Genomic DNA, 27,451 nt, shown 5'->3' on the forward strand with positions numbered 1-27,451 from the left:
TTTCTGAAATTTGCATTCGAGAAACAGGAATAATTATGAAAGGTGAAAACATGGACCATCGGGTTTGATTTTGAAGAGAGAATTTCCACTACTTGGGAGTGTAGATGGGAGATGAGCACTGCCCCAATATTGTCATGAGCATAGGCAGCGCTCATCTTTGGATTATTTAGATTACTTTGCTGCTATAAAAATCCCCATGATGAGACACTTTGTTGAGCTGTCATTTGTGGCCAAGTTGCTTCTGAAAAATAAGTTTATACCTCAGTGGGCTTTATTTAGTATTATAAAAAGTGTAGTTATATTCATATATATTTTTAAAGTGATTTGTTTACCTTTCCTATACTTTGCACTCCTATCGTGTCTTTGTATAGTTTGTTGTAACGTTTTGACCCACCATACTAGACATCTGCGATAAAGAGCTTTATGGCGGAACAGATTCCTCCAGGATAAATATTCTGATTCTGATTCTCCGCACATGGATAATATACATATAGAGACGCTGAGAAGCAACCCCTCATTAAAATAACGCAATCAGTGGCAGCATAACATCACACCTGGTGTTTGAATAAGGTGCACCCGACTCATTCGCTGAGTGGAGAAGCCAATCAAATGGTCGTACCAACTAGAGGCCCCTTGGCCGCCAGTTTAAAATTGAGGTGGGCGTGGAAATTTCGAAAGGGGAAATTACCTATGTGTGTCAGCTTATTCTCTACACAAACGTGTAAGAAGAAATGATAAACCGTAGTCTATAATTTCTACACAAACCTAGCTAGGCTAAGTGTGAGGGCTGTCTCGGACGGCCCTCTGTGCGCATGTCCCCAACGTATGCTGACGGAACGTATCTCTCGGATGCGGCGGACAGGATGGAGTAACACGGAATTGGGCCTATGGGAAGTGATGGCCCACAGGGATTCGTAGCCCCCCGTTTGAAAGCCCCGTACTCACATTCCGTGACCTTGCGTCCTTCGACCTTGCAGCGCTGTCCTATGCTGTGCAATGGTTTCGGCCCATACTCGGAGGGCTCTCCTCTTCAAGCTGACTCGCTACCTGCCAATATTTTACTGTCATTGTTGCCACCCATTGCGTAGCGCAACGGCCGGGGTCCATTCACGAGCGTGCAGACTTCCTCGCAATGTCTGCCCATATTTTGGTTTGGTTCTGCCCACGCACGGCTCCGCCACCGTGGCGGGAGTAATGGGATGATTCTCTCACACCTCCATTGGGTTGCATTCACCTCACTGCTCCCCCGCCTATCCCGCCCTATCCACTCCCATCCCTTGTCCTGGAGCTGCCCCGTGGCAAATCTTGTCATGGCCTACGTGGCTGCCTGGCTCACATGTCGGGCTCACTTTGTATCTATCACAGCGACCGGGCGCTTCCCCCTTGGCACATCAGATGAGCCAATTCTATCCCCCCATAGGAAACCCTTGGCTGAGGTTTGATATTGGGGCTAACATTTTTGGTTGTACCCAGGTGTGGAATGCTTGGTGTGCTGGGGGTGTGTAGTGGAGGGGAGTCGTCTCTAAGTGGTTTCACGGTCTTGGCATCACACAACCAGCTTCATGGACAATAGTTACTGCACAGGCAAATTGTCTCAATTAGCGTCACCATCTTTTTGGATTTGACTTGGATAGTCCAGGAATTGGCATCTGGGTTTGGGTGACAGGAATTGCTTCGTATTGAGATCTGGTGGCATTCTTTTGAACTCTATGACTGCACAATTTTCCAGTATTGGTCTGTGGCAAAAGTGGCCAATCTCATTAATACAAAGTCCTGGAGACAGCTCAATCTGAAGACATTTCAGGACAACCCTATTTAGGGATGTTTGACAATTCTTTAATGTTTTCGGTAGGAGGAAAACAAAGTACCAACTTACATTGAATTTAATGAAAAAAAATCAACATCTTAACTTTTTTAAGAAACAACAAAAACACTTAATAGGATGACATAACCCCCCCCCCCCCCCCCGCCTATTAAACTACAGGATCGCCCGGCTCCTGTGCAGGCTCGCCGGACTCCTTCTCAGACTCTCGGTACGAGCAGCTGTCTTTCTCTGTAGCTACTTCACCCTGCTCCTGAATAGGTATCTTGTTTCTCGTCGTTTCGTCAATCGGGTAATGTGCTGACGTGAAATTGTCACCCTGCATGTTACCGTCGCTCGATATCTGTGAATGCAGGCTGGGCCTGGTGCTGGGATTGGGTTGGGTCTCGGGCCAGGGCTGGGTGTCAGGGCGGGCCTGGTTGCCTGGGAGTGGTGATGGGGGCGTCGGTTGGGACGACTGTGGAGGTTGGGTTGGCTGTGGAGTTTCGCTTGGCGTGGCGTTTGTTGGTTCTGGTGTTGTCAGCTGCACATCAACCTTAACATCCACGTTTGGAGCTGGGGAAAAAAACACCAGTTTTTATTAACTTTTTGCTCACAGCTATGAATACTGTTTCATTATTAAAAGCAATGGCTTATGACTTAGTTCAGGGAATCAAGAAGCACTGGTTCAGATCAAGATGTAGAACCTATCCCCTTGAGGCACAATTGAAAAAAATAGTAATAGCATACTAAACTCATGATCCTAGTTTCAGGGATGTAGATGCATAGCCTAACACAAATGTCATCTTCATTACATGTACAGCTCTTTTGTCAATCCACTGCTCGATGAGGGCCTCCCACACCGTGCTGCTTGTGGGGGTTATTTGACCCAACTTCACCACGCCGGTCAATACAGCTTGGTGAAGGTGGGGAACACAGACATGGGAGAAACATTGAGTACATTTCACTTTTCTGCACTGCCCTCTGCTGACAATGTAGCCCGGCAGGGACCTACGAAAGCTGTTTTACGCATGGTTGTAGCCCATTCATGCACTATCCAGGGTCAACCCAGCTTAGTGTCCAAAATCTGATGACACGGGGCACATAGTAATGTGAACGTAGGCATATTCACGAGTTACTCGGAGAGCCTCACAAACGTGCAAATACCTCCGTTAAAATGTTTACTAAGGTGCTGTGTTTCAGCCATTTTGTCAAAAACTACGTCCATGTAAATGTTGTGGCTTGGCTCTCCAACACACCAGTGTGCTGTACTAGTGACGAATTGGTATGTTCTGTTTACGTGACAACCCCTACGAGTTGGCTGTGTCAGGTGGTGGCAGGTTTTAACGAAACATTTATATATTTACGCGATCTAACCCAAAAAACCTCTTATGGATGGTAACCGGTAATCCTACAAAAAGATTTTAACAACCCAAGTCAATTTGTATAGTAAATCTATTAAGAGGACTTTGCAACGTTCATGTAATTTTATTAATTCCACTTAATATGAAAATGTCTTCATATTGTGATGCTGCTCTGTCAGACCTAGTTTGTAACTCAATTCAAATGACTGTACCTTGAGGGTAGATGTTGGTGATGTTGATGTTAATAGACTGCTGCGGTGGGAACGGCTGCGGTGGGAGCGGCTGCTCTATGCCGGGAGACGGTGGAGAGTCGTCCTCCGAATTTTCAAGATCCATGCTGTCATTGTCATCCGTCCCAGTCGCTTGTTCACCTCCTGAATTTTCCATCTGCAATGGCTCTTCTCTCTCCCTTGAGACCGAAGGTTTGATACTGCACAGAAACGGCAATATATTACTCTCCCACTAGAGCATTGTCAGTGATCATGGTGGAAGGCGACCTGTAAATGACATTGGAATCCCACAATGCACAGCTTATTTATCTTAACGAGTGAATGGCACACCACTTCATCCCTTATGCGTCACTTACCCATCCCCTCCTCGTTTAAATTCATCGGTAATCTCAGCTGAGGTTTGGGCTGTCCAACCATCGCTGAGTTGTGTGTGATTTTGTTGGGCCTGCTCAGGGTTGGTACTGAACTAGAGGGAGGGAGGGGAGGGAGAGAGGGATGTGCAATTTCATTTTCTGAATGCGAATGGTAGCATCACACATTTAAAAGCCACGTCACAGAATTACACAATCACCACGCAGAAAATGATTGTTTTGTACAGGCTATAAAAGCAGGACTATCTGGGGCTCAGTTATTTTAGGGAAACTTACTCTCCTGTTGCTTATCTTATTTTGTGGGTGTTACCCATTGAGGAAAGAACAAAAAGTGTGTATACAGCCAGGTGACGCTGTTGGAAGAACGCTCAACTCGCAGTTGGAAGGATGGAAGTTAATATCCACGTTGGCGTCAACTATACACGGCATTATTCCTTTGGGGCCAATCATAAAATGAGTACCACTTTGTGGAAAGTCAGCGTTGTTTTTTACAGTGAGACTGACTCCTGCTATGCGAACATGGAATTTCCACTGCTGGCTTACAGCCACAAAAGGAGAAGAGTACTGTTCATATAACTAGCACCATCAGGTATCTCTTCACCTCTGTAAAAAGGTTTACGAAAAATTATAGCACTGATCAAGTTTCATCAGCTTCTTGTTAAGTCCTGATCAGTTAATTTTAAAGGAGTCAATTGCTTAGCAACACTGTAAAGTGGGTTGTAAAAGTTGCTGACGCCTCAATTGGATGGGTCTTTGGTTATCGTGCCATTGGATATTGAAACAAGCCATGTTGCAATGTGTCTTGTGCGCAGTGGTGGGTGGCAGAGCAGCCCGATGCTTCATGGTTTCACGAATGCAGCAGTGTGTGGAGGCAGCGATGTTATGAATCTGGCCGTCAAGGCATGCATACCAGTTTGTTTTCCTCCTCGGAGTTCTTCTCCGCTAAGAGAGAACAACCGGACATTTGGATTTAAAGAAGACATTCTTAAGTAATATTGCAAGAATGAGTCCAGAAATTCATGTGATGTACAGAGGTGATTTAAACAAATCTACTTACGTTTCTTGAAAATGCATCGCAGCTTATTTGGACACTTCCACATGATGATGATGAAAACAACGACAACAACTAAAACAACTAAAACAACTATAACAACTGAAGGAACCTCGATGATCGGCACATATTCTGGAAAAGAAAATCCACCACACACAAGCACACAGGTTAAATATGTTTAATTGTTAAGTGTTCACTTTCAGAGCCAAAAAGTTTGGCGTCTGCTTAAATGGGCATTGGGGCCGTGTTATTGCCATTGAACTCAATGGAAATCCCCCATTTCTATGGCAGAGGCCAGTCTCTTGCTAGAACTCTGCAGGATTATCAAGTGTTACTAATTTTTGTTGATCCCAAGTCAGCCCCTTACAGCAATTTTAACTTGTATCCCTCTAATTGTGAGCCAGGTGCTCTGCTACAATGTAATTATAAGAAAAGCAAATGTAACTGTCCAGTCATTGGAAACTGAGCCGAGACCATCAACTCATGACTCAGCAGTGCCCGAGTGACCTACTATCCACCTCAGCCCGCATGTCTTTTTGCGCGCCCACCTAATCGGCCCTGCGCCTGCTAGGCCACCCATCTGTGACACTACTGAGATGTCACTTACTGGCGGGGTGTGTACACTCGACGTCCTTTGTGTTTTCCACGGGCAGCACTATCACCATCCCTTCAGACGAACAGCTGCGGAGAAACAACATTGAGACTTTTTACAGTCATCAAGCTCGTTATGAGAAAGTAATGGAATGAGTGACAACTATATGCTTTAATATGCATTATATAAACGTTCCGAAAGTGTCTTCCTGATTCAATTAACATGGGGTTATGCTCATCTCCTCATTCATAGCCCTGAGCCAGTGATAGAAATTAACATTCTTATAGTTTTATTGAGAAATGGGTTTGGTGATAAGAGTAGGCAGATGAAGATGCACTTGGATGCTATATTAATGTAAATTGTATTGAAGAGTGCAATAACGTTTAGACATAACATCTTCAAATGGTTTGACGGAAATTTGTGGCCATGGATGCATGTCTCGGATATAAATGTGTTGCACGTACTTGGTGTGGCGCTTGCAGGTGATGTTCCCGCCAGGAGAGTATGAACCAACCCCACATGTTCTGCATTCCACGTCTTCCAATAGCGAGGCTGCCATGCATGCATACACACACAAACAAGTTCAAAGATCACACAGGCACACACTGTCCACACTTGTGTGTACACACTAATAACAGGCATGAGCCTCCATTTAGGATTACAAACCATAGAATAATTTGTTTGCGGACAGACGCTGTTGGCGAGCACCTTTTAAGGTCGGCACGGGGTGTGAAGTTAGTGTGACTAGTCCCATGCCCTGATGCTTAATTCTCCCAAGTTCTGCACAAAGTACTAATATTATGCCGAGTCAACCTATAAGCAGCCCAAGACGGGTTCAGATACCATGTGCGATTAATATGCCTGGCCGGGGATCGAACTCGGGTCACCGGGACTGTCGTGCAGTGCATAAACCACGAGAACAACAACAGCCACCATTCGCCACTAAGTGGTGGTAATGTCACCACGGTGCTTGTGCCAGGCCAGATGCACTCAAAGGCCACGTGAAGTTTTGAAGGTTCACTGACATGTCATGAGAGACCCAGGTGCAATGGGTTGACTGATTTGGATCACTGGCAAATGCACCACATTTCCCCCCCACTGAGCTAACTTTAGCCACAAGGCTCTCCGCTCGTTGTGAGCATCACTCCATCCGCCCTCCGCTGTTGGAGGGCGACTGATTGCACCTGCCTAATAGCGTCCTTAATGAGCCTCCTCCAGAGAGGCCAATCTTGATAAGTCCACTCAGCTCCACATCCTCCTATACCGCATCCGTCTATCTCCTCTCCAGCCCGTATCGTGCCCGTTAAGCTCCTTCTATCAGGCAAAACAAGCTATTTGGGCATGTGATGGTTGGGCATGCGGGCTACATGACCCAGCCAACGCAACCTTGCTCACCAGAGGTCACCGATGGGAATGTGTCCAGATCTTTCAAGCATTTGTGAGCTCATACAATCTAGCCTGGTTAAACCCAGGTTTGATCGTAGACAGGCCAGCCTGAAAGTTTCAAACCAGTGCGGATATTCCATGAGAGGAGGCAATATTTTGCAAGCAAAGAGAATGGAGGGTATCACTGGGCGAGACGATCCAGAGCTTCATGTGGAGCAATAGACCAGATAGCTTCCACACAGAGTTACGCAGCCGATGAAAAGATGCTGCTTTTTGGATTCTGAGTGAGACATCTGCTGGAAAACCGGTGCTGGTCACAAACACGCGACCAAGTATTGGAAACTTCTCCACTCTCCACAACTGCCCCATCACTCATGGGGAGTTGAGGGGGGTGCATTATTGGATATAAAATACCGAGGCAGGTGCTTAGTTTTGTTGGGCCAATAGTAAGGCCCCGGATCTTAGTGGCAGGCTCGAGGTTCAGCAGAATCTTCCACTCAAAGTGAGCAGCAACCACCAAAACATCAGCGTCCATGACATGGTTGACCAGTAGGGAGCCATCCCTTGTCCACACCAGGGCATCGATCAGCCTCTCATTGTAGCAGACAGGAATTCTATTGGTATAACCATGGAAGGCTTTTCGGATTACGTGGTCGAAGATGTTAAATAATGTGTGAGCTGGAGGATATCCTTGTTGCACCCCAACGTGAGCAGGGAAAGGCTCTGACTCCTAGCCAGAAAACTTTACCCGGGCCTGTCCACCATCATGAAGGTCCTTAATGATTGTGTGAATAGAGTCGGGGACCCATAAAGAATGAACAATTCAGAGCTGACCTACTGATGGTAACATAGGCCTATTACCAGGTCAATAAGGCAGAGAATTAGGTTTGTCTGCTACACCTCTGCTATAGCAGACGGACAGAAAATATGCCATCCGTGCAGGACCCCCCCCAACCTGAAACCACATAGGGGCTCCACAAGCCTATTGGTGTACCTGACAAAGCGATGTTGATTAATCCTTGCCAGGACCTTACCCTGCACACTGAGGGAGATGCCCCAGTAGTTGTTACGATCTGTGCGGTCCCCCTCAAAATGGGGGAACCACCAATCCTGTGGTCCAAATAGTTGTGATATATAGGCCATTCTGCACACGGACGCCACCCTTCCTCAGAAGTTTGGGAGATCATCTCTGCCCAGTCATTTTCCTGGTTTCAGACCTTAGATCGCCCTTCATACTTCCTCAACATATGAAACCTCACCTAGCCACTCACAGGGAGTTGCTACAGGGCCGTCCCCACTTTTCCCAAAGGCCTCAGAAATGCTCTGTGAACCTCCAGACCTGGTCCTGGAGGTCAGAGATCAGATCACTGCTTTTTTTCTTAAGGATGTATATATGTTGAACTTCTTTTGCACCATACATAGAAAACCGAGGTGCGGGGGAAGGATGCTGTTAGGTGAGGTGCTGCAAGTTACTTTTTGGATGGAATTAGAGTGATTTGTGATCACGGGCTACCGAGGCTGATTCCATCTCAGCAACCTGCGCCCACCACTCAACCTTGCAGCACCACAAGGCTCTCCGAACCTCCGAGTGAAGGCTGCGGTAAGCCTCATTCTCTGACGTGAGATGTTGCAGACGGCGAGAGTGGGTCTGTCGTTTTCTCTCAACCAGCCTGCACACCTCTTTCAGCCATGTTCTCTGGGGAGGTCTGGACTGCATAAGCAATGCAGCCATTGCAACTGCTTCAGCCACAGTTGTGAACCTCACCCATTTTCCCGCAGCATCAAGAGCAGGGGTGGACGATGCCAAACACAGCTAAAAGCGATGTTGAAATTCTCTCTTGCAACTATTAGCTTGCTGTCACCAGGTTATTTTGGGCTTGAATGGGGGGTCCTTGATGGACGTCCAACCCCCCAGTCGAAAAATGGCAGGCACATCTTACGGATGACAAGCCGATGGTCAGTGGGCAGATCAGCTCCGCAGTAGGTCCTGGTGTTAAGGACATGGGCCGCATTTGCCGTTCGTCGCTATAGTCCAGCAGATCTTCTTGCTTGGACCCAGCATACATCCATGATGTTATGTGGATGCGCCGATGCTGAAACAGCCTATTGGTGATTATAAGCCCATGGGCTGCACAGAAGTCTAGCAGTCTCTTACCATTATTATTAAGCTGATCTAGCCCATGCCATCCAATCACTGGCCCTGGTATCTGTGACATGACCCACTCGGGCATTAAAGTTACTCAACATGATGACTATCCTGAGGGCCAACTTTAGCAAGCACATGGGACAGGAGTTTATAGAAAGCATAGCAACCACCATTCCTCGCCTCTTGTTTATGCGCGCGGCTACAAATCTCTTAGCTCAGTCTGTGCTATCCGCTGAGATCGTGACGAGTTTATTTTTTGTTGCTATATGCCCCTGTATTGTTCCCATTCTGTTGTAATGTGCACTGATGAACCTAACTACATACCTACACACAGCCTGAACCACCAGACAAAGATCCCCTGTATAGCCACTAACAGACTGTTGGGGCAGGTGCTGTTAGCAAGCACCTATTAAGATCGTCACAGCACACGAGGGGTTGGGTGGCGAACACCTTGCCCGGCCGCTTTTGTCTCCCAAGTGGCGATCTTTACACAACACTGCACCAGGTACTTATTTGAGGCTGAGTCGACCAAGGGGAGGCCCAGGACCGGTTCAGAGTGGACTCGACATCATGTTGAAGTCCCAGTCAACGTGGTAGTTCGATTACATTGGACGCATCATGGGACCTCCTTTGCAAGTACCAAAATATACCAATAGGGTTTTTCCCCTTTTTTCTGGCAACAAAACTGACACCTTTTACAAGGAATCATGTCTACATTAACTGCAATACTTGCAGTCAAATGCAAACAAAAACACAATACTCTGGTAATTTATGCATTGTCTTTGAAACTGATTGGTCCACACCAAAGACAGCTTTCTTTGGAGCCTCGTCTCATATGGTGTGCGCCTTTTGGCGTCATCTGGTCGAACACCATATGAGACGAGGCTCCAAAGAAAGCTGTCTCTGGCGTGGACCAATCAGTTTCAAAGACAATGCATAAATTACCAGAGTATTGTGTTTTTGTTTGCATTTGACTGCAAGTATTGCGGTTAATGTAGACATGATTCCTTGTAAAAGGTGTCAGTTTTGTTGCCAGAAAAAAGGGGAAAAACCCTATTGGTATACATTGGACGCATTTTAGTATTTTCCCCTTACGATGGAAGTTAATCTCACCAGGTTTTGCGTCTATCGAACCTGGGTCGACAGGTTCGTAGCGCAGTGCACTAACCGCTACACTACCACTGCACCACCCACATACAGGCTGCACCACTGCCTACACCACACACAGCCTGCACCACCCTCTTGATCACACTAGAACATCTCCCTACACCACACAAATGCACGAGTCAAAACGCACTCATAAAAGCCAAATTCACACAGTAACCAGTGTGTATGCCGGCACAGTGGACTCGACAACATCATGTTCAAGTCCCAGTCAACATGGTAGTTCGATTACATTGGAGACATTTGAGTATTTTCCCCGTACGATGGAATTTAATCTCACCAGGTTTTGCAATTTCAGCTCCGGGGGGACACGTCGTGTGTGGCTTGCAATCCAGGCAGCTTTCCGGGCCGTCTTTGTGGCTGCAGTATGACCCCTCGTTGCACCCGCAGATGGCATCGGACGTAGCAGAGCAATGCCTCATGGGGTGCAGGTTATGGGCTGCAGTGGTGCCACAGGTCCACCCAGCAACGTGTCAATTCACATTGTAACATCGAATACATATAATCAAAGAGTAAGTGATGTTAATTCCAAGTATTTTCTAGAAAGGCTTGAAAATGAAATTTCCCATTTAGTCACATCCATGTTTACAGATACAATCATCCAAATATCTAGATTGTTTAATTTGGGCCCCCAAAATATACTATGCAAATGTAAAAAATATGGAACGTGCTTATTATAATATGAAAAAAATATATGCTGCACTCAAAAGAAAACAAATAATAAAAATGAGATCTATTCAGAAGAGACTTGAGATGTACAGAGAGAAAAGCATTCATGTGCTGGACTCGAAAAGCTGAAGTCCTCACCCACTAGCCTCCCACCCCCAGCAACCCCCACCCTTTGACTGTCCCATGCATACACGGCCTACACACTGACCAAGATAGCACCATTACTGCTTTCCTGCATCATTCTCCCATGAAACTCATGATGAGAACCCAAACTATGGACTGTATAGTAAACCACTGTAGTCTGCGCTCCTTTGACAGAGGATGAATGGCAAAACTACACAAACTCTCTCCTGCAGCCCTCTTCTGGCTAGCAAAGCTCGACATTGGCATTCAACTCTTGAAAGTGTTGTTGCCATGGACAATTTTTTTTTATTAATTTCATTTCAAAGCTTTAAAAGGCCAAGTTTAATCGCCAATTTGAATAATGCCTTGGGCAGGATTAAAACGAGTCTGTGGGAAACACTGAGCACACAGGAAATAGTTTGGACAGCCCTGCCTTATGACATAAAAAAAATCCATGACCTTGGAAGGCCAGAAGCCCTGGAGAAATTACATATTAAAGTGATGATAAACTGGTGTTGACCTCGCAACAAGAGAGAACGATGACTAAATGAAACAAGCTGGCTGGGCTGTGTTGTGCCAGATGTAATCGAGGGCCGTGGTTTTTCGTGGGGAGTTCTCATACCATTGTCACAGATACGGCATTGTTTGCATTTCGTATTGGCAGAGGGCTCATCCAAATAGTTTCCATTGGAGCAGTCTTCACACACAGTGTCCGAGCTACTGGTGCAGTGGCTTTTCAGACGCTTTCCTGTAGATACACACACACATTTTATGCTTGTTTACCAAATAAAGCCCCACTGACTCTCAAGACTTTTGCAGGCCAGTCCTGCCAAGTTTTTGCAGTGGTGGGTGTTGATAGCTATCTGTTTCCTACTTAAGTAATTTGCTCGTAATGTTTCTAATTCAACATATTTGGACCATGGCGCCAGCACACAATGGCCTGCTATATTTTTTATAACATTATACAATCTTTTAAGTACACAATTAAGCATATAGCCCATATTTTCAAGATTAATACACCCGTAATATTAACCAGAGTAGCCTGCCAGACTAAAACCACAAACCTCTGCAACAAGCGGCGAAAGGGCTAATGCTGGGCCATGTCACATACATACATCCTGAGTATGCCCTTACATCTTGTTGGGGCAAGTTCTGTTAGCAAACAGCTATTAAATACAATAAAAAAAATTAAGATGGGTTTAAATGCATTCAGCTTGGAAGATAAACTTCAGAATATTCATGTTTTGCAATGTTTGGTGTACAGTAATGCATTGTTTAATGATGATGTCAATGCCGATGATAATAGTGGTGTAGTGGTAATGGTGGTGATGATTGTGGTGATTAAGATGATGATTTTGGTGATGGCAATGGTGGTGATGATGCCTCTAATGATAATAAAGTACCGGCTTGGCATTTCTTGCACCAAATATCGTTGTGGAAATATTCATCAGCACGGAAAGATTGCCTCTTCAGTCTGACGAGGTGTCCATCCTGATACATAAAAACAATCACCATCACGGCACCAGCTGCCACATCTGACATGCACCGGGCCCGGTGGCCTCAGGATATGGTCTCCCTGCCCACTTTAGAGGTGGCCGATGCTGTGGCGATGAGGCAGAGTTGATGGATCAAGCAGAGATTACCATCTGCTGTGAGACTGAAACCCCCTGGACTCGGAGGTGACAGGATACCAATCGATAGAGAATCGATACATGGTGACATCCTGAACAGCAGCGCAGTTCGAATGTTATCCCCTGACCCCGCTGATGAGATTCAGAGAAGTTGAAACCAATGCAGGATTTTCCTCACTTCTGGAGTTATTATTCGGTTTACCTTTAGTGGCAAGTTGCATGCTTCCCTGGTTCGTGTATGTTGTGCTGGTGTACACTTTATGTTTAAACTCACAAGATGAATGGCAGTCTCCGTGTTCAGCGGGTCGACTGAAAAACACCACACCAAGGGTGTAATTAACGTGAGGAGGAGGACCTGGATGTGCAACTGGGCCATGGTGGAGCCTCACTCTCCTGGATGGGACAGAAACATTGACACATTTATACAGACACACATAAGTCAATACACATTCATCGTCATATACGCACATCAATATGTATGCACATTCATATATATGCACACCGGCTGTAGTTCCAAGGCTACGAGGCACAAATTTTGCTTAAGTTCAAATCCTGTCGCTGTAACCTGCCTCACTGTACTTGACATAATTTAACTTGAAGCAATCTCGTTGAAGCAATCTGATGATTCATCACTGACCGATTCACTCCAGTTACTCACTCAGTTGCAATACTATCTATTGCTACTACTGTGGTTAGTATTCCCGTGAACTTTACTCCATAGAAGCCGATCTTGACACTGCTGGTACCAGTCATCGGCAAGTCCACTCAGCTCCACATCCTTCTGTACCACATCAGCCCACCTCTTCTGTAGCCCGTGCCGTGCCTGTTTAGCCCCCTACTTCTGTGCAATTCCATCTCTGCCTTACCTAAAGGGGAGCTGATTATAATCACTGGCGACTTGAACTGGGTTGATCCTCTGACTGAAGCTCTTGCTTTGACAGTTGAATTCAACCTATGTCAGCTCATCTGTTTACGAGGCACATCATAATATGAAAGTACCCTTGACCACTCATTAATCATTGATTTTCTCATGTCAAATGCTCCATCAAAGTTTGTAAAAGTGGGTGTCTTGAGAAAATCATCTTCGTGACCACTCAATATTGACATACAAAACTGCTTATAGTCCCATTTAAGATAATGTATAAATGTTCTTTGAATTCCTTAGACCACCAGGCCTTCAGCCACATAGCTAATTATAACCTATATACTCTTAGTTCTTTCGGTAAAGTCACGTAGGTAAAAAAATGAAATAAAAATTAATAAAAAATTTTTTTTATAAAATTTTATTTATTACTAATTTTAATTTCATTTTTTTTTTTTACCGAAAGAACTAAGAGTATGAATCCTTGCAGTCACGAAAGCTTCAAATCTAGAATTATAACCTACCTAACATCTGTAAGATTTCCATATTGGGCACCGCTTGGCCTTTGACCTTTTCAAACATGCCCCGTTAATAAAGCCCCCTGGTTCAAGCCATGTATTGCCCATCTCACCTGCTCAAGAAACGTAGCTTAGAAACTCGCTAAGCAAACCGGGTTGGACTCAAACTGGACCAACCATAGAGTCCTAATGACTCGTTGCACCAAATTAGATTGGCAGACCAAGCACTCATTTTCAAGATACTTTTTGGGATTCAAAATATGACCCCACACTTTTCTGGAAAGCCATAAAGACCCTTGTAGGTAAAACGTCTGAATACTGACTACTGCCGAGGCTTTTGCTCAATGGCAGTTGCCTTTCTGATAAAGCTGCAATTGCGAATGGGTTTAATTCACACTTTAGATCTGCAGGCCACAGCTTCACCACTGACATCCAAGCTTGTGACACCACGATTCACACGCCTCTTAACTGACCCTCCTCACTCCATCCTAATCAGAAATGTAATTTCCTCTCAGTGTCAGAATTTGAAATGCTAACCTTGCTCTCCACGCCAAAACCTTCCTCTGGTGATGGTGCCGATGGTCTCCCCCACCTTTGGCCCCCAGCTTGTGGAAAACTTCATTGCAAAACCGATAGCACAAACAGTATATTCAACCTTTCCATTCAATAACATTCATCCCTCCAGAATGAAAAACTGCTCTCGTGCGTCCTAGTCATAAAGGTGGCACTAGAGATGAGCCTAACAAATACCGCCCTATCTCAATCCTCCCCTCTCATCCAGATCTTTGAGAAGATATAAAAATCACACGCCACAAATTTCATCTGAGAATATGCCATATTCCATCCGAAGCCATCTGGCTTTCGAGAAAAATATAACACAGCCTCTGTGGTACTCAATACTCATGACTTTATCTCCAACAGTATTGAATCTCGTCATTGTGGAATCATCTTCCTCAACACCTTCTAAAGCATTTGAACCTGTGCACAAAAGGCAAAAATTCTGAAATTATATTGTTTGGAATTTATCTGACCAATTTAAAATTGTCTCCATCAATAATAACACTATGTAACACAATTTTTGTTCCTGGGTAGTGTTATTTCTTAATTTCTTATGCCTAAAAAGTATAGAAAATGTCTATTATTCCGTACACGGCTGAGGTGGCAGATCACTGTTACAATTCAGTGGGCTCACATGACATTGACTTCTCCAAGACAGAGGTTCTCTGCAAGCCATCTGGCTACCATGAGAGATTCGTTCATGAGGCGATCCACATATACAAACACAGAGACAATTTCAACCGAGAAGATGGATTCTGGCTCAGCAATCATTGGAAGGACGTAATAAACCATTTTGGATCTTAACTGATTGTGTTCACGTTTACGGTGACTTTCAGACCGCAGTCCACTCACTGGCATTGACTATATATCCTGTATTCTCCAGGGAATGGATTCTTTGCTCCGCTGCAAGTGTGTTTCCTCACCCCTCTCTCATTGACATATTTAGTTGCTTCCTCTTAGTATCTTTCACGCGACGGTCAATGGTATAGTGTATAGCAGATTGTATAAATAGTATAAACTTGTAATGTTTAATACAATGTATAAGGTAATATACAGTATCGTAATTGTATAGTGAATATACAGCAGTGTAGTATACAGTAGGGTGGGTAGAATAATACTTAGGGTAATATAGTTGAAGGTATAGAATGGTGTATAGTAATACAGTATATAATTTAATGTTGGGTTTGCCTATGGTAGTATATAGTACGGGGTAGACCCGTGTGATGTAAGAGAAAAAAGTTTAGCTGGAAGCATATTATATTTTTTCGAACATAGAATTGTAATGTATTACTTACTGTTAGTAGCTCAGCTTATTGGAGAGTATATTTAGTATACTGATGATACTATGTAGTTTATACTTTAGTTTTTTATGTAGTTTATACTTCAGTTTTTTACGTGGTTGTTTAGTAACTGCAGCTACATACTATTAACATTCCTTCCCTTTTTTAATGCTACCCACATCCCCTCCCTTTGATGCTGCTAATCCTGCATAATGCACGGGCATAATATGACTTTGAAACCCCCTGCCCACCTCCTACGCATTTCCCATAAATATGCTAAATTATTTTGTCAAGGCGCTCTTCTTCCCCCCTCCAACCCAGCTTAAATATACGCTCCAAGCTTGGTGGTGTATCATTCTTCACCTGAGGACGGCTGCTTGCGTTGTGGCCGAAACATCGTGAGAATTATTTTATTATGTTTTATTTTAATTATTTTATTACTTCCCTTCTACGTGACTTTACCGACAGAACCAAGAAGATGAATCCCTGCAGTCACGAAAGCTTTAAATGCGATAAAGCTGTTCCAAGTCGCTTTCTCCTTACTAGTGAGCTCCGTGGGGAATTCATTGTACTCCAGGATCTTCTTTATCTGTGGTCTGACGAAGACACCGGCTTTGACCTTTGCCTCAGACAGCTTAGGGAAGAAGTATTGGAGGTGTAATGACAGGGTGACACCTGCTGGCCTGTAATGGGGAATCATGGGTACGAGCACGGTTAAGTAACAACTAATCAGAGAGGGTGTATCTGGGGCAAAGGTATAAGGTGGGGCTCGCTGATACTCCGGGAAGCTGCTCTAAGGTTCCACGAGAGGGCGTGGCCAGAGGCGGGACTTAGCCACGCCTGGGGGGATATAAGGGGGAGCAGACCCGGCGCTCAAGGCTCGTGTGTGGGGTCTTGGGTCCTGGCTGCGTTGCTGCTCGCTGACATCTCTCTCTGTCGTCCGGCCATGCCGAGTGTTCAGCTGTGTGTAGCCAGAAGAGACGTTAAAATCTAGTGTTGTACTCAATGTGAGGAAGAATAAGTGTTGGCCTGTGTTGTTCCCAGTGTGAGTAATAAAGAAGAAGCACCCTCTACACGACGTGTCACGGAAGTCACTCATTACAAAGGTACTTGAAGGCTCTGACAAATTGTTTCATAAGGCCCAATTTGATGTGCAGTGGTGGCATCAGCACCTTCCGGGGGTCCACCAGTGGCCAGTCCCACCTTCGGTAGTGCGCCTTGGTGTCCCTGCTGTCCAAAAGGCAAAGATAGCAGGGAAACTTGGTAAAACTGCCTTGGAGACCCATCAGGAATGCCACCATTTTGAAGTCTCCGATGACCTCCCAGCCGTACTCATCATACTTCAAGGCGTCAAGCAAGGTCTTGATGCTGTTGTAATCCTCTTTGAGGTGCACCGAGTGAGCCAGGGGAAGAGACGGGTACTTGTTACCATCATGGAGCAGCACGGCTTTGAGGCTCCTGGATGAGCTGTCAATGAAGAGGCGCCACTCATTCTGGTTACAGGCGATTCCGATTGCCTCGAACAGACTGGTCACATTGTGGTAGAAGCAGAGCCCATCTGCAAAAAGGTTGCTGACGCTGCCTCTGATCTGTGACTTTCACACTTTCATCCAACAAGTTCCACCGCTTGAGCCTAGACGTCAAAAGCTCGGCATTGGACTTGGTGAGACCAAGATCTCTGATCAAGTCGTTGAGCTCTTTTTGGTTGGGGTAGTATGGGTTTCTCTCCTCAGCTCCACCTCTGAAATTGTCATCTGGATGTACGTCTTCCTCGCTCTCTGACATGCTGCTCTCTTCTAAAGACGGCTGCTCTCTCTCTGGAGGAGTGGGTATGGGGAGCTCATGGCAGTGTGGCACTGGGCGATGGATGAAGGAAGGTCTGGATACGTGATAGCAGGTACATTATTAAACTAGATTCAAAGCTTTCGTGACTGCAGGAATTACTCTTTGGTTCTTTCGGGTAAAGTCATGTAGAAAGAAATGCAATTAAATAATAATAGAATACGACATTTCGATTGCAACACAAGTAACCATCATCAGATACAAATAAACGAGAAAACAAGCATAGTAAACTTGGAAATATAATGCAATACAACACAGAGTCGGCCAACAAAACAGTCAACACCCCACCTGGTTGATTACGTTCTTCAAAAGATTGCTACATTTGAGAGAGACAAAACATAGACACGGAGATACACAGACAGACAGACAAGCAGAGAGAGACACACACATAGGCACACAGAAAGACGTCTCTGTGTCGAGGCCTTAATAGAGACAGAGGGGGGTGGGGCAGAGGGGGAGTTGTGTGGAATTCCTGCCCATAGGGGGACGGACGAGCTGGACACTGGACTTCTAAACAAACAAGCACGGAGCGTTGTGTGGAATCACTGCCCATAGCGCCCGGAGGAGAGAATGGACCTATAAACAATCACGGTAGAAAGCAAATTTAGTAAAATCAGGTGCATTCTTGCCAGTCCGACGTTTGTGTAGTGAGTTCAAGGAGACGTAGACGACGTAGTCGGAGGCACACTTATTTATTCAACCAAAGGGCAGAACACAATACTTGAAGGGGTAACGGCCCCTTCACCCGTCTAACAGGGAGACACCCCTAGCGCTAGCCCGGCTAGTCTGCTCTCAGGTCCTCCACTAGAGAGCTAGGGGAGGCTAGCTGATCCAGCTCTGGCCAAGCTCGGATCTCGGCACCCTTAGCCAACCAGACTGGCTCTTACAAGAGCATCGGCTCTGGGCTCTCAGGGCCGCGCCGCTGGCTTGCCCTGGTCGGTCCTTAGAAGGACAGCGAGCCAGGGGAGTCCCAGGGCCTATCCTGCTGGTCTTCGCTCTTCGCTGGTTAAGCTGTAATACTCGACCCCGAGCCCACCAGCTCCCCGCCTTACATAGCAACTCCCCCCTGAGGGGTTGGGCTGTGGGGGATCACAGCGCCGTCACAGCCCCCCAGGGCTAACCGTTGCGGATGTGGATGTAGGCACCCTTACGCGTGCGGGCGCAAACACCCCTCGTGTGTTTGTTTGCCCTCCCGTAACACCCCTACATCTGTAAGGGTCCACCATGCAGAATTAGCAGTTGCTTGAGTGGTCAGTGTGTTCCCACCAAATTATTGGGATAGGGAACTTCATGGCTCTCTTTTCCCCTCTGTACCATCCTACAAAAATACATTTCACCCATGTCTAATGTGTAAGAGATTCTCGCAACATTTTTCATATATGATACAGATAACTTTTTCGCTCTTGTCTTGATAAATTGGCCGCAGACAGCAAAATGCGTCTGCCGGATGCTTGCAGCCTCTTGATGCCATCTCAGAAAAATGCAGATATCCACTTAGGCAGCTGGAACTAAACTGAACTGGTGGGCTTAAGGCCCCTGTATTTATACTACTACTGTATTTATATTACTGGAAAGTTCTAGAATGTTCGAGAAGTCACTCAGCACTGAATCTATCTGTAATGTTCTGGAAAATAGGTAAATTTTTAAATATAACTGTCGTGGTCACAAAAGAAAAGTTTGTGGGGAATAATAGCCATTTTATGTACTTTTGAGGCATAAGCGATTAGGAAATAACACTTACTACCCAGTAACAAAAAAACTATTGTTACAGTGTAATCCATCATCTGTCAGAACCCTCATTTCTCAGGGAGTTACTTACGGGTTAAACAAATCCACCAATTGCCTAAAGGACCACTTAGTTCCTCTAACAGTCTAACTCCTCGTAGACTCAGATGTGCCTCCTTATTCCTCCTAATTCTATTCGCTAAAACTTTGGTAAAAAAAATCCGTGTTGCTTCTCCACATTTCTAGAATACCCGAGCAGCTCATCCCCAGTTTGGTTCCCTTACTTCACGTCTTCTTCTCGTTCTCCAATTAAGCCAAAACACAGTGCTTGCAACTTTATCTATTTCTGGTGCCTCTTGCTTATGTAGTAATTACTCAGGAGGCTTGACGACGGGATCGGAGGCACACTTATTTATTAACACAACTTGTATACAGTTAGCGAGTATACACAGGACCTAAGGGGTAACGTCCCCTTACTCGGCTAACAGGGAGACACAACATCTAAGCCCCGCTAACCTAAGCCCAAGTCCTCCACTAGGGAGCTAGGGGAGGCTACCTGTCCCAGCCCTGGTCAAGCTGGGATCCGACCCCCTGAGTTCCCAGACCTGCTCGTCAGTCTGGGCTCTCGGGGCCACGCCACCGGCTTGCCCTGGTCGGCCCTGATAAGGACAGCGAGCCAGGGGAGCTCCGGGGCCTATTCTAGCTGGTCTTCCGTCTTCGCTGGTTAAAGCTGATACCTCCACCTCGAGCCCTCCGGCTCACCCCCTCTTATAGTCCGCGGCCCCCCCGGGAGGGGCCCGTGGGGGATGCAGGTGCGGACGTCGGTGTGGCCACCTCCTATGTGTACGGCCCTAACCACGCCCCTTGTGTTTGTTTGCCATCCGCTCCCATACACAATTACACCTCTACATCACCCCCCCCTGTACAGCTCGCAGCCGTCCCCGGCTGCAACAAAACCAGAATAAAGGTGCATGCCTCCCCAAAACCGTGTGTGCCTCGCGTAAATTTAACAAGAACGATAACAGTCATAACAACAACAACAACAGGAACAGGTAGAAGAAGAAAGAGAAAAAAATAACCCGGCGCACCCTCCCGAATAAATACCCCATTCCGCAAACCCAACATATATACACGCGCTCCGGATGTCCCTCCCCCACTGTCCGCAAGGGCCCCCAAAGGCCGACCTCACAATAGTCTGCGCGTTTTGGCGCGCGTTCTCGCGGCGGGCCCGTCACAAGGGCTCGACCCGGCACGCTCAGTGGTGGTTGGTGACGGTCCGGGTGCAAGAGAGTCTGGCGTCGCTGCCGAGTGACCCCCGACCCCTCCGGGAGGGGTTGGCGGGCGTGGACCCGTCACTCCTGTTGCACCTGGAGATGGAACAGTTGACGTCATGTTAGGCGAGAGCAGCGACGTCGGGGAGTCGGCGGACCCCTCACACGTTTGGCCATGCGTGTGTGTGTGTGAACCACGGGCCGGCGCAATGAACGGTTTCAACCTTGAGGGGTGCACGTACCACCAACGCCTCCCCCATTTGACGCGAACACATTGCGGCCGTAAGACCTGTACGACCTCCACTGGCCCCCGCCACGGCCGTACCAACTTTGACGAGGTTGCCAGTGGCACCTGGGGACAGTGCAACCATGCCCTGTCCCCTGGTTTCCATTTGAACACATGTACCCGCCCCAGCCGAAGCCTCTCGTTCGCCTTCTGGCGGAGTTCAGAATTTTGCACGGCCGCTTCCCGCGCCTCAGACAATTTGCTGATGTTAAATTTAACGTGTTCGGACAAGGTAGACTTCGCCTGAGGCGCCGAGAGCTTCAGCTGGGTCGTCACAGGGGGGTTAGCCTCGCGGCCATACATTAAAAAGAAAGGGGAAAATCCGGTGGCCGCATGGGGAGCCATCCTGTAGGCCTGCAACACACCGGCTATGCGAAGGTCCCAATCTGTCTGGGATTCGGACACCTGTTGGGACAGCATAGACGTGATGGTCCGATGTAGCCGTTCCACCATCCCGTCAGTTTGAGGGTGATACGGGGAGGTCCGAATTTTTTCCGTACCCAAGAGGTCGCACACCTCGCGGAGGAGTTTTCCCGAAAAATTCTTACCCTGGTCAGTAAGCAGCCGTTCCGGAGCACCTTTGTCGAGGACATAGCCCTGGACAAAGGCCTCCGCGATGGCTGCTGCCGACTGGTTGGCCAGGGGCCAGGCCATAGGCCATCTCGTGAAGTATTCGACCCCTGTCAATAAATACCTATTCCCCCTGGGTGTAGCGGGAAATGGGCCGAGTATGTCTAGCGCAACGAGCTCGTTAACCCGGGAAACCTTTATGGACTGCAGCGGAGGGTTGGACCCCCTAGCTGGTGGCTTTCGCTGCGCGCATTGCGTGCACGACCCCAGGAGATCCCCCACGTCCTTTGCCATGCCCGGCCAGAAAAAATCGAGCTGGAGCGTGGCAAAGGTCTTGTGAACCCCCAAGTGCAGAAGCCGCTCATGAACAGCCCATACCACCTTACCCCTCAATGCTGCAGGCACCACGAGCTGCTGGCGGCGGGTTTTTCCGTCCCAGTGCATTAAAAGACCCTGGAACAACCCCCACGAGTCAATGTTCGCCACCCCCTGCCCAACCCCCCCTGCGCGACGGCGCAGAGCGAGGAGGGAGGTGTCCTCCATTTGGAGGCGTCCCCATTCCGCGACCGACAACCCCAGCAACGAATCCCTCCCTTCTTGCTCGATAGGACCCGAAGCCAAAGGCGCATCGGCGGCGGCCACGAGGACCGAATCGGTGGTGACGTTCGGGGGCCTACAACGCCCCGAACCCAGGAGGCAAGCGCACTCCGAAGTGGGTGGCAACCGTGACAGGGCGTCAGCGTTCGTGTGGCGGACGCCCTTACGATATGTGGTGACAAAGTCGTAGTCCTGGAGAATCTCCAACCATCGAGACAACTGGCCCGATGGTTGTTGAACCCGCAGAGCGTACTGTAGGGCCGCATGATCTGTACGGACGGTGAAACGCCGACCGTACAGATATGGGCGGTACTGCTGAATGAAATAAACAATTGCCAATAATTCCCGACGGGTAACGCAGTACCGTTGTTCCGCTGGAGACAGTACCCGACTACCGTAAGCCACCACATGCTCTACGCCCCCAATGAGTTGGGACAGCACGCCCCCGATGCCCGTGTTACTTGCATCTGTATCGAGCAAGAAGGGTTGTGAGAAGTCGGGGTAATTCAACGGCGGAGCCCCCACCAGGGCATTCCGGAGGGCGTGAAAAGCAGCCTCCTCCTCCAGCCCCCAATGAAACCTGACTCCCTTGGACGTCAAGGCATGCAATGGTTTCGCGATCGTAGCGAAGTCAGCCACAAACCGTCGATAGTACGACGCGAACCCAATGAAACTCCTGACCTCTCCCACCGAGGTGGGAGTCGGCCAGGAGCTGACGCATTCTGTTTTGGCGGGATCAGTGGATATCCCCGAGCGCCCAACAATGTGACCCAAATACCGCACCGATTCGCGGAGCAAATGGCACTTCTGCGGTTTAAATTTTAAATTGGCAGCCCGCATTTTGAGAAAAACAGCACGCAGCCTCTGGAGGTGTTCCTCGAAGGATTTGCTAAAGACGATGACATCGTCCAAGTAAATTAAACACGAATCCCATTGCAAGCCTGCCAAGACCAGTTCCATTAACCGCTGAAAAGTTGCCGGCGCAGAATGTAAGCCCATCGGCAAGCGGTTAAATTGGAAGAGACCTTGCGGTGTCCGAAAAGCAGTTTTAGGTTTTGATTCGTCATCCAGAGGAAGCTGCCAGAATCCAGATAGTAAATCGAGGGTGGAAAAGAATCGCGCCCCCGCCAAGGCATCGAGCGACTCATCCATTCGAGGAAGCGGGTACGCATCTGCCACAGAAATTTTGTTCAATCGCCGAAAGTCGACACAAAACCGCAGTGAGCCGTCGTGTTTTTTCACCAAAACGATCGGTGCGCCCCACGGGCTGTTGGAAGGGGAAATGATATCGGCGGCTAGCATGTCATCAACAGCCGATTTGACATGATCCTTTTCGGCGGGACTGAGCCGAAAGGGATTCTGGCGGATTGGCGCGCTGTCACCCGTGTCAATATGGTGTCGCAGCAATTTAGTACAACCAATATCAAATTTGTGTTTACTAAAAACGTCCGCAAATTCTTTCAGGAGAACTCGCAGCTGCGCACGCTGCGTGTCGGACAGATCCACAGATCCCGCGCAAAGTGCATCCAGCCATCCGTCATCACAGTCCGAATGCGGTCGCGACGGAGGATCGGTGGTTACCTGACCCACGAGTGGTTCCTCATAGGGCGCCGGCGTTGCGTGTGCAAGCACGGTCCCTTGAGGAACCACGGCCGTTCGCGATCCTACATTAAGGACTGCAATGAAGGGGTCCCCATCCCCTTTCACCATGGTCTGAGCCGCTAGCAAATCGGGTCCATTGACCCCGGCCCGAGATGGTCCCAACAAGACCCCCCGATCCGCAACCCCTTTAGCAAACGGCCGACGCAACCTAAGAGGGACGAGCATCTGAGCCCCCGGGGGTACGCGCACAGTTTTTGTCACGAGCGCCTGCACGGTGGCAAACGCCCGACGCTCCGTGGTGGGGGAAGACAAAAATGTAACACGTCAGCCCGATGGGAGCTCGATGCACCCCTGGTCAATCAAGATACGGATGGGCATTTTGGCCAAGAAATCCGTCCCCAACAGGCACGGAACCGCGAGTGAGGAGGAAACCAAAACAGGCCCGGATAATTTAATGTCTCCAATGCAAATTTTGGCGCGGATTTGCCCAATAATGCCCAGCGAGCCCCCGTTAGCAGCATAGCATGGCACGTCAACAGGGAGCAAGGGACGACTTTGAACGGGAAGGATGTTATAAATCAAATCAGATATAATGGTCGCCGATGCCCCTGTGTCAATTAAAATCCGCACCTCTACCCCATCAATATGACCGACCACAACCGATGATCCCGCCGACGCAGCAACGACACGATGGGCGAGCTCCGACCACTGACCCGGTTGGAGCGCTCGCCGCATTTCAGAACAATCGCGCGCGATGGGCGGCGATTTTCGAACCCTGTTCAGTTGAGCGCGTGAGTGTGTGTCGGATGTGTGCATGGGCCAAACGTGTGAGGTGCCACGACTCGCCGGATTTCTCTGCTGGAGCTTGGGTGGAGACGGCGTGGCGTCCTGACGAGGTGTCGCTCCGCGCTGACGGGGAGCCCGGCATCCTGACGCAACGTGGCCTTGCAGGCCACAGTTGTAGCAGCGTGTGAGCGCCCCAGATGGCCTGGGCTGCTCCTGGCGGCTCGGTCCATTCCGAGCCTGCGGTGCCGCCGATCTCCATTCCCCCCGCCGCTCCACCCCGCAGACCTCCTCTGATGGGAGGGCGGTGGCCGCCATGGCATGGCCGGCCACCCCCTTGGCAGCCTTGCGACGCAGGGACCGCAAGCCCCCGTGGATGTGGCGCGCGACCAGCAGGGACGACATCTCTCCGTCGTCTTGAGCCAAGACGGCGATGTCCAGCTCATCGGCGAGTAGCAGCAGCTTTTCAGCCACCATGGCGTCCACTCCCTCCTCGTCCATCCGCGGGAAAGCTGCCTTTGCCAGGGCCAGGAGAGCCGTTCGGAAGGCCAGGGGCGATTCGTTGGCGCCCCGATGCCGATCGTGGAACAGCTGCCTGCAGTCCGAAGGCGGCCCATAGACGGCTGACAGCAGCTGCAGCGCCAGGTGCAGCGTGGCGCGCTTTTCCTTAGGCGCCGAGGTGAGGGTAGCCAGGGCGTCGTCGTCCAGCATCGCCGGCAGCGCGCATAGTGCCTCGGCGTCCGTCCAGTTCGCCATCTCTTGATGAGCGATGAACCGCCTTTTGAAGCCACCCCAATCTCCAGCCGCTCCCACGAACTCCTTGAGAGGCGGCAGTCGCTGTTGTAAGGCGACGTCCGTGGCTGCGGATCTCGCTCCCTCGTTCCCAGCCGACGTTACAGTGTGGGCGGGCTGTGGGCATGGCATCGCCGGTCGCTCCGTTGTTGACGCGCTGGCCGGCGTTGATGATGTCACGGCTCGTGCTTGGCCCTCAGCAGTCACCTGACGCAGGCCGGCCCCGCCCTCTGCTCGCACTGTAGTGATGGCGGGAAATTTAACCGCGAGCCGCGTCGGGGTGGCGGGAAATGCCGGCGTGCGTCGGCTGCTGCCGTCTTCCCGCGCAGCCCCTCCAGCTCCCAGCCGCGTGATCTCCTCCAACACGGCGGCCGCGGCGTAGAGCAGCTCCGCCAGGCGGGAGTGAGCCAGCCGAAGTCCCTCGGCCGACGCATCCCCCCCCTCCTGTCGTAGCGGCGCGGGTGTACTCGGCCCCGGCTGCTCCGATCCGACCTCGGCCATCTCTGGTGGTGATTCGGCCGCGGTGTCCTCCCTCTCCGACTCCCTGGTACGTGTCGTCCCTCGTGTGTCCATCTTTGGACGTTTTACTTCTGACACCAGATGTAGTAATTACTCAGGAGGCTTGACGACGGGATCGGAGGCACACTTATTTATTAACACAACTTGTATACAGTTAGCGAGTATACACAGGACCTAAGGGGTAACGTCCCCTTACTCGGCTAACAGGGAGACACAACATCTAAGCCCCGCTAACCTAAGCCCAAGTCCTCCACTAGGGAGCTAGGGGAGGCTACCTGTCCCAGCCCTGGTCAAGCTGGGATCCGACCCCCTGAGTTCCCAGACCTGCTCGTCAGTCTGGGCTCTCGGGGCCACGCCACCGGCTTGCCCTGGTCGGCCCTGATAAGGACAGCGAGCCAGGGGAGCTCCGGGGCCTATTCTAGCTGGTCTTCCGTCTTCGCTGGTTAAAGCTGATACCTCCACCTCGAGCCCTCCGGCTCACCCCCTCTTATAGTCCGCGGCCCCCCCGGGAGGGGCCCGTGGGGGATGCAGGTGCGGACGTCGGTGTGGCCACCTCCTATGTGTACGGCCCTAACCACGCCCCTTGTGTTTGTTTGCCATCCGCTCCCATACACAATTACACCTCTACACTTATACGTTTGCACTTTTTCGAATCACGTGTTTGTGTCACTCTTAGACAAAAGTCTTGCATTTAATTGCACATGTACCTACGTTTTTCTGTAACCTTTGGTTGTATTTTGTTTTTTGTTGTCGCTGTTCTCACGCACCACAGGTCTCCCTTGTAACTAACTGGCCACAAATGAAGCAACCCCGAACTCCTCTATCCAGCCAAACATGGCTGGGCAAGTGGGCTACGTGACCCAACACAAGACAGCCCCGCCTGCCGTAGGAACTCAGACACATTGACATACACAATAGGGGGTTCCCCCTTTTTTCTGGCAACACAACTGAAACCTTTTTACAAGGAATCATGTGTGCATTATTTTGGTACTGGCAAAGCAGGTCTAATGATGTAGATTGACATACATATTGACACACGCACGAACACCAAAGACCCCGTAGAGCCTGAACAGACTGTTGGGCCCGATGCTGTCAGCAGCCCCCACAACACTCGCGCACCCCGCATGCACTCACCGGCTCTTGGCGAAGGGTCTGAAGCAGCGGCTTCGAGCGGGCACGACGCGACCCTGCGTCTGTATAATCACCGTCTCTGTCTGTGTGAGCACCGTGTCTGTCTGTGTGAACACCGTGTCTGTCTGTGTGAACACCGTGTCTGTCTGTGTGAACACCGTGTCTGTCTGTGTGAACCCCGTGTCTGTGTGAAAACCCTGTTTCTGTCTGTACGCTGTGTGAGCACCGTGTCTGTATAATCACCGTGTCTGTGTGAACACTGTGTCTGTCTGTATAATCACTGTCTGTCTGTATAATCACTGTGTCTGTCTGTGTGAGCACCGTGTCTGTCTGTGTGAACACCGTGTCTGACTGTGTGAACCCCGTGTCTGTCTGAACACCGTGTCTGTCTGTGTGAACACCGTGTCTGTCTGTCTGTGTGAGCACGGTGTCTGTCTGTGTGAACACCGTGTCTATGTGAGCACCGTGTCTGTCTGTATAATCACTGTGTCTGTCTGTGTGAGCACACGAACACGGTGTCAACAGAACGCGCGCGATTGGAAATCCCCGTCCGTCTCAGAGGGCGGTAGCTGTGCCCACGTGACCCC

At 49.0% G+C, this 27,451-nt stretch overlaps 1 protein-coding gene across 1 annotated transcript; it reads right to left on the reverse strand.

The window, feature by feature from the left end:
- Positions 1-1,814: 1,814 nt before the first annotated feature.
- LOC144730409 (uncharacterized) lies at positions 1,815-26,925 on the reverse strand. Its single transcript, XM_078611230.1, has 12 exons — positions 26,868-26,925; positions 12,803-12,837; positions 12,301-12,388; positions 11,520-11,645; positions 10,386-10,544; positions 5,874-5,961; positions 5,425-5,498; positions 4,824-4,949; positions 4,677-4,708; positions 3,752-3,861; positions 3,378-3,595; positions 1,815-2,377 (listed from the first exon to the last, which is right to left on the reverse strand). Exons 5-12 carry the CDS (start codon positions 10,525-10,527, stop codon positions 1,974-1,976), a joined length of 1,194 nt encoding a protein of 397 aa, XP_078467356.1. The 5' UTR covers positions 10,528-10,544; positions 11,520-11,645; positions 12,301-12,388; positions 12,803-12,837; positions 26,868-26,925; the 3' UTR covers positions 1,815-1,973.
- Positions 26,926-27,451: the final 526 nt, after the last annotated feature.

This window comes from Lampetra planeri, chromosome 35 (assembly GCF_965212315.1).
Source record: "Lampetra planeri chromosome 35, kcLamPlan1.2.h2, whole genome shotgun sequence".
Lineage (NCBI taxonomy): Eukaryota > Metazoa > Chordata > Hyperoartia > Petromyzontiformes > Petromyzontidae > Lampetra > Lampetra planeri.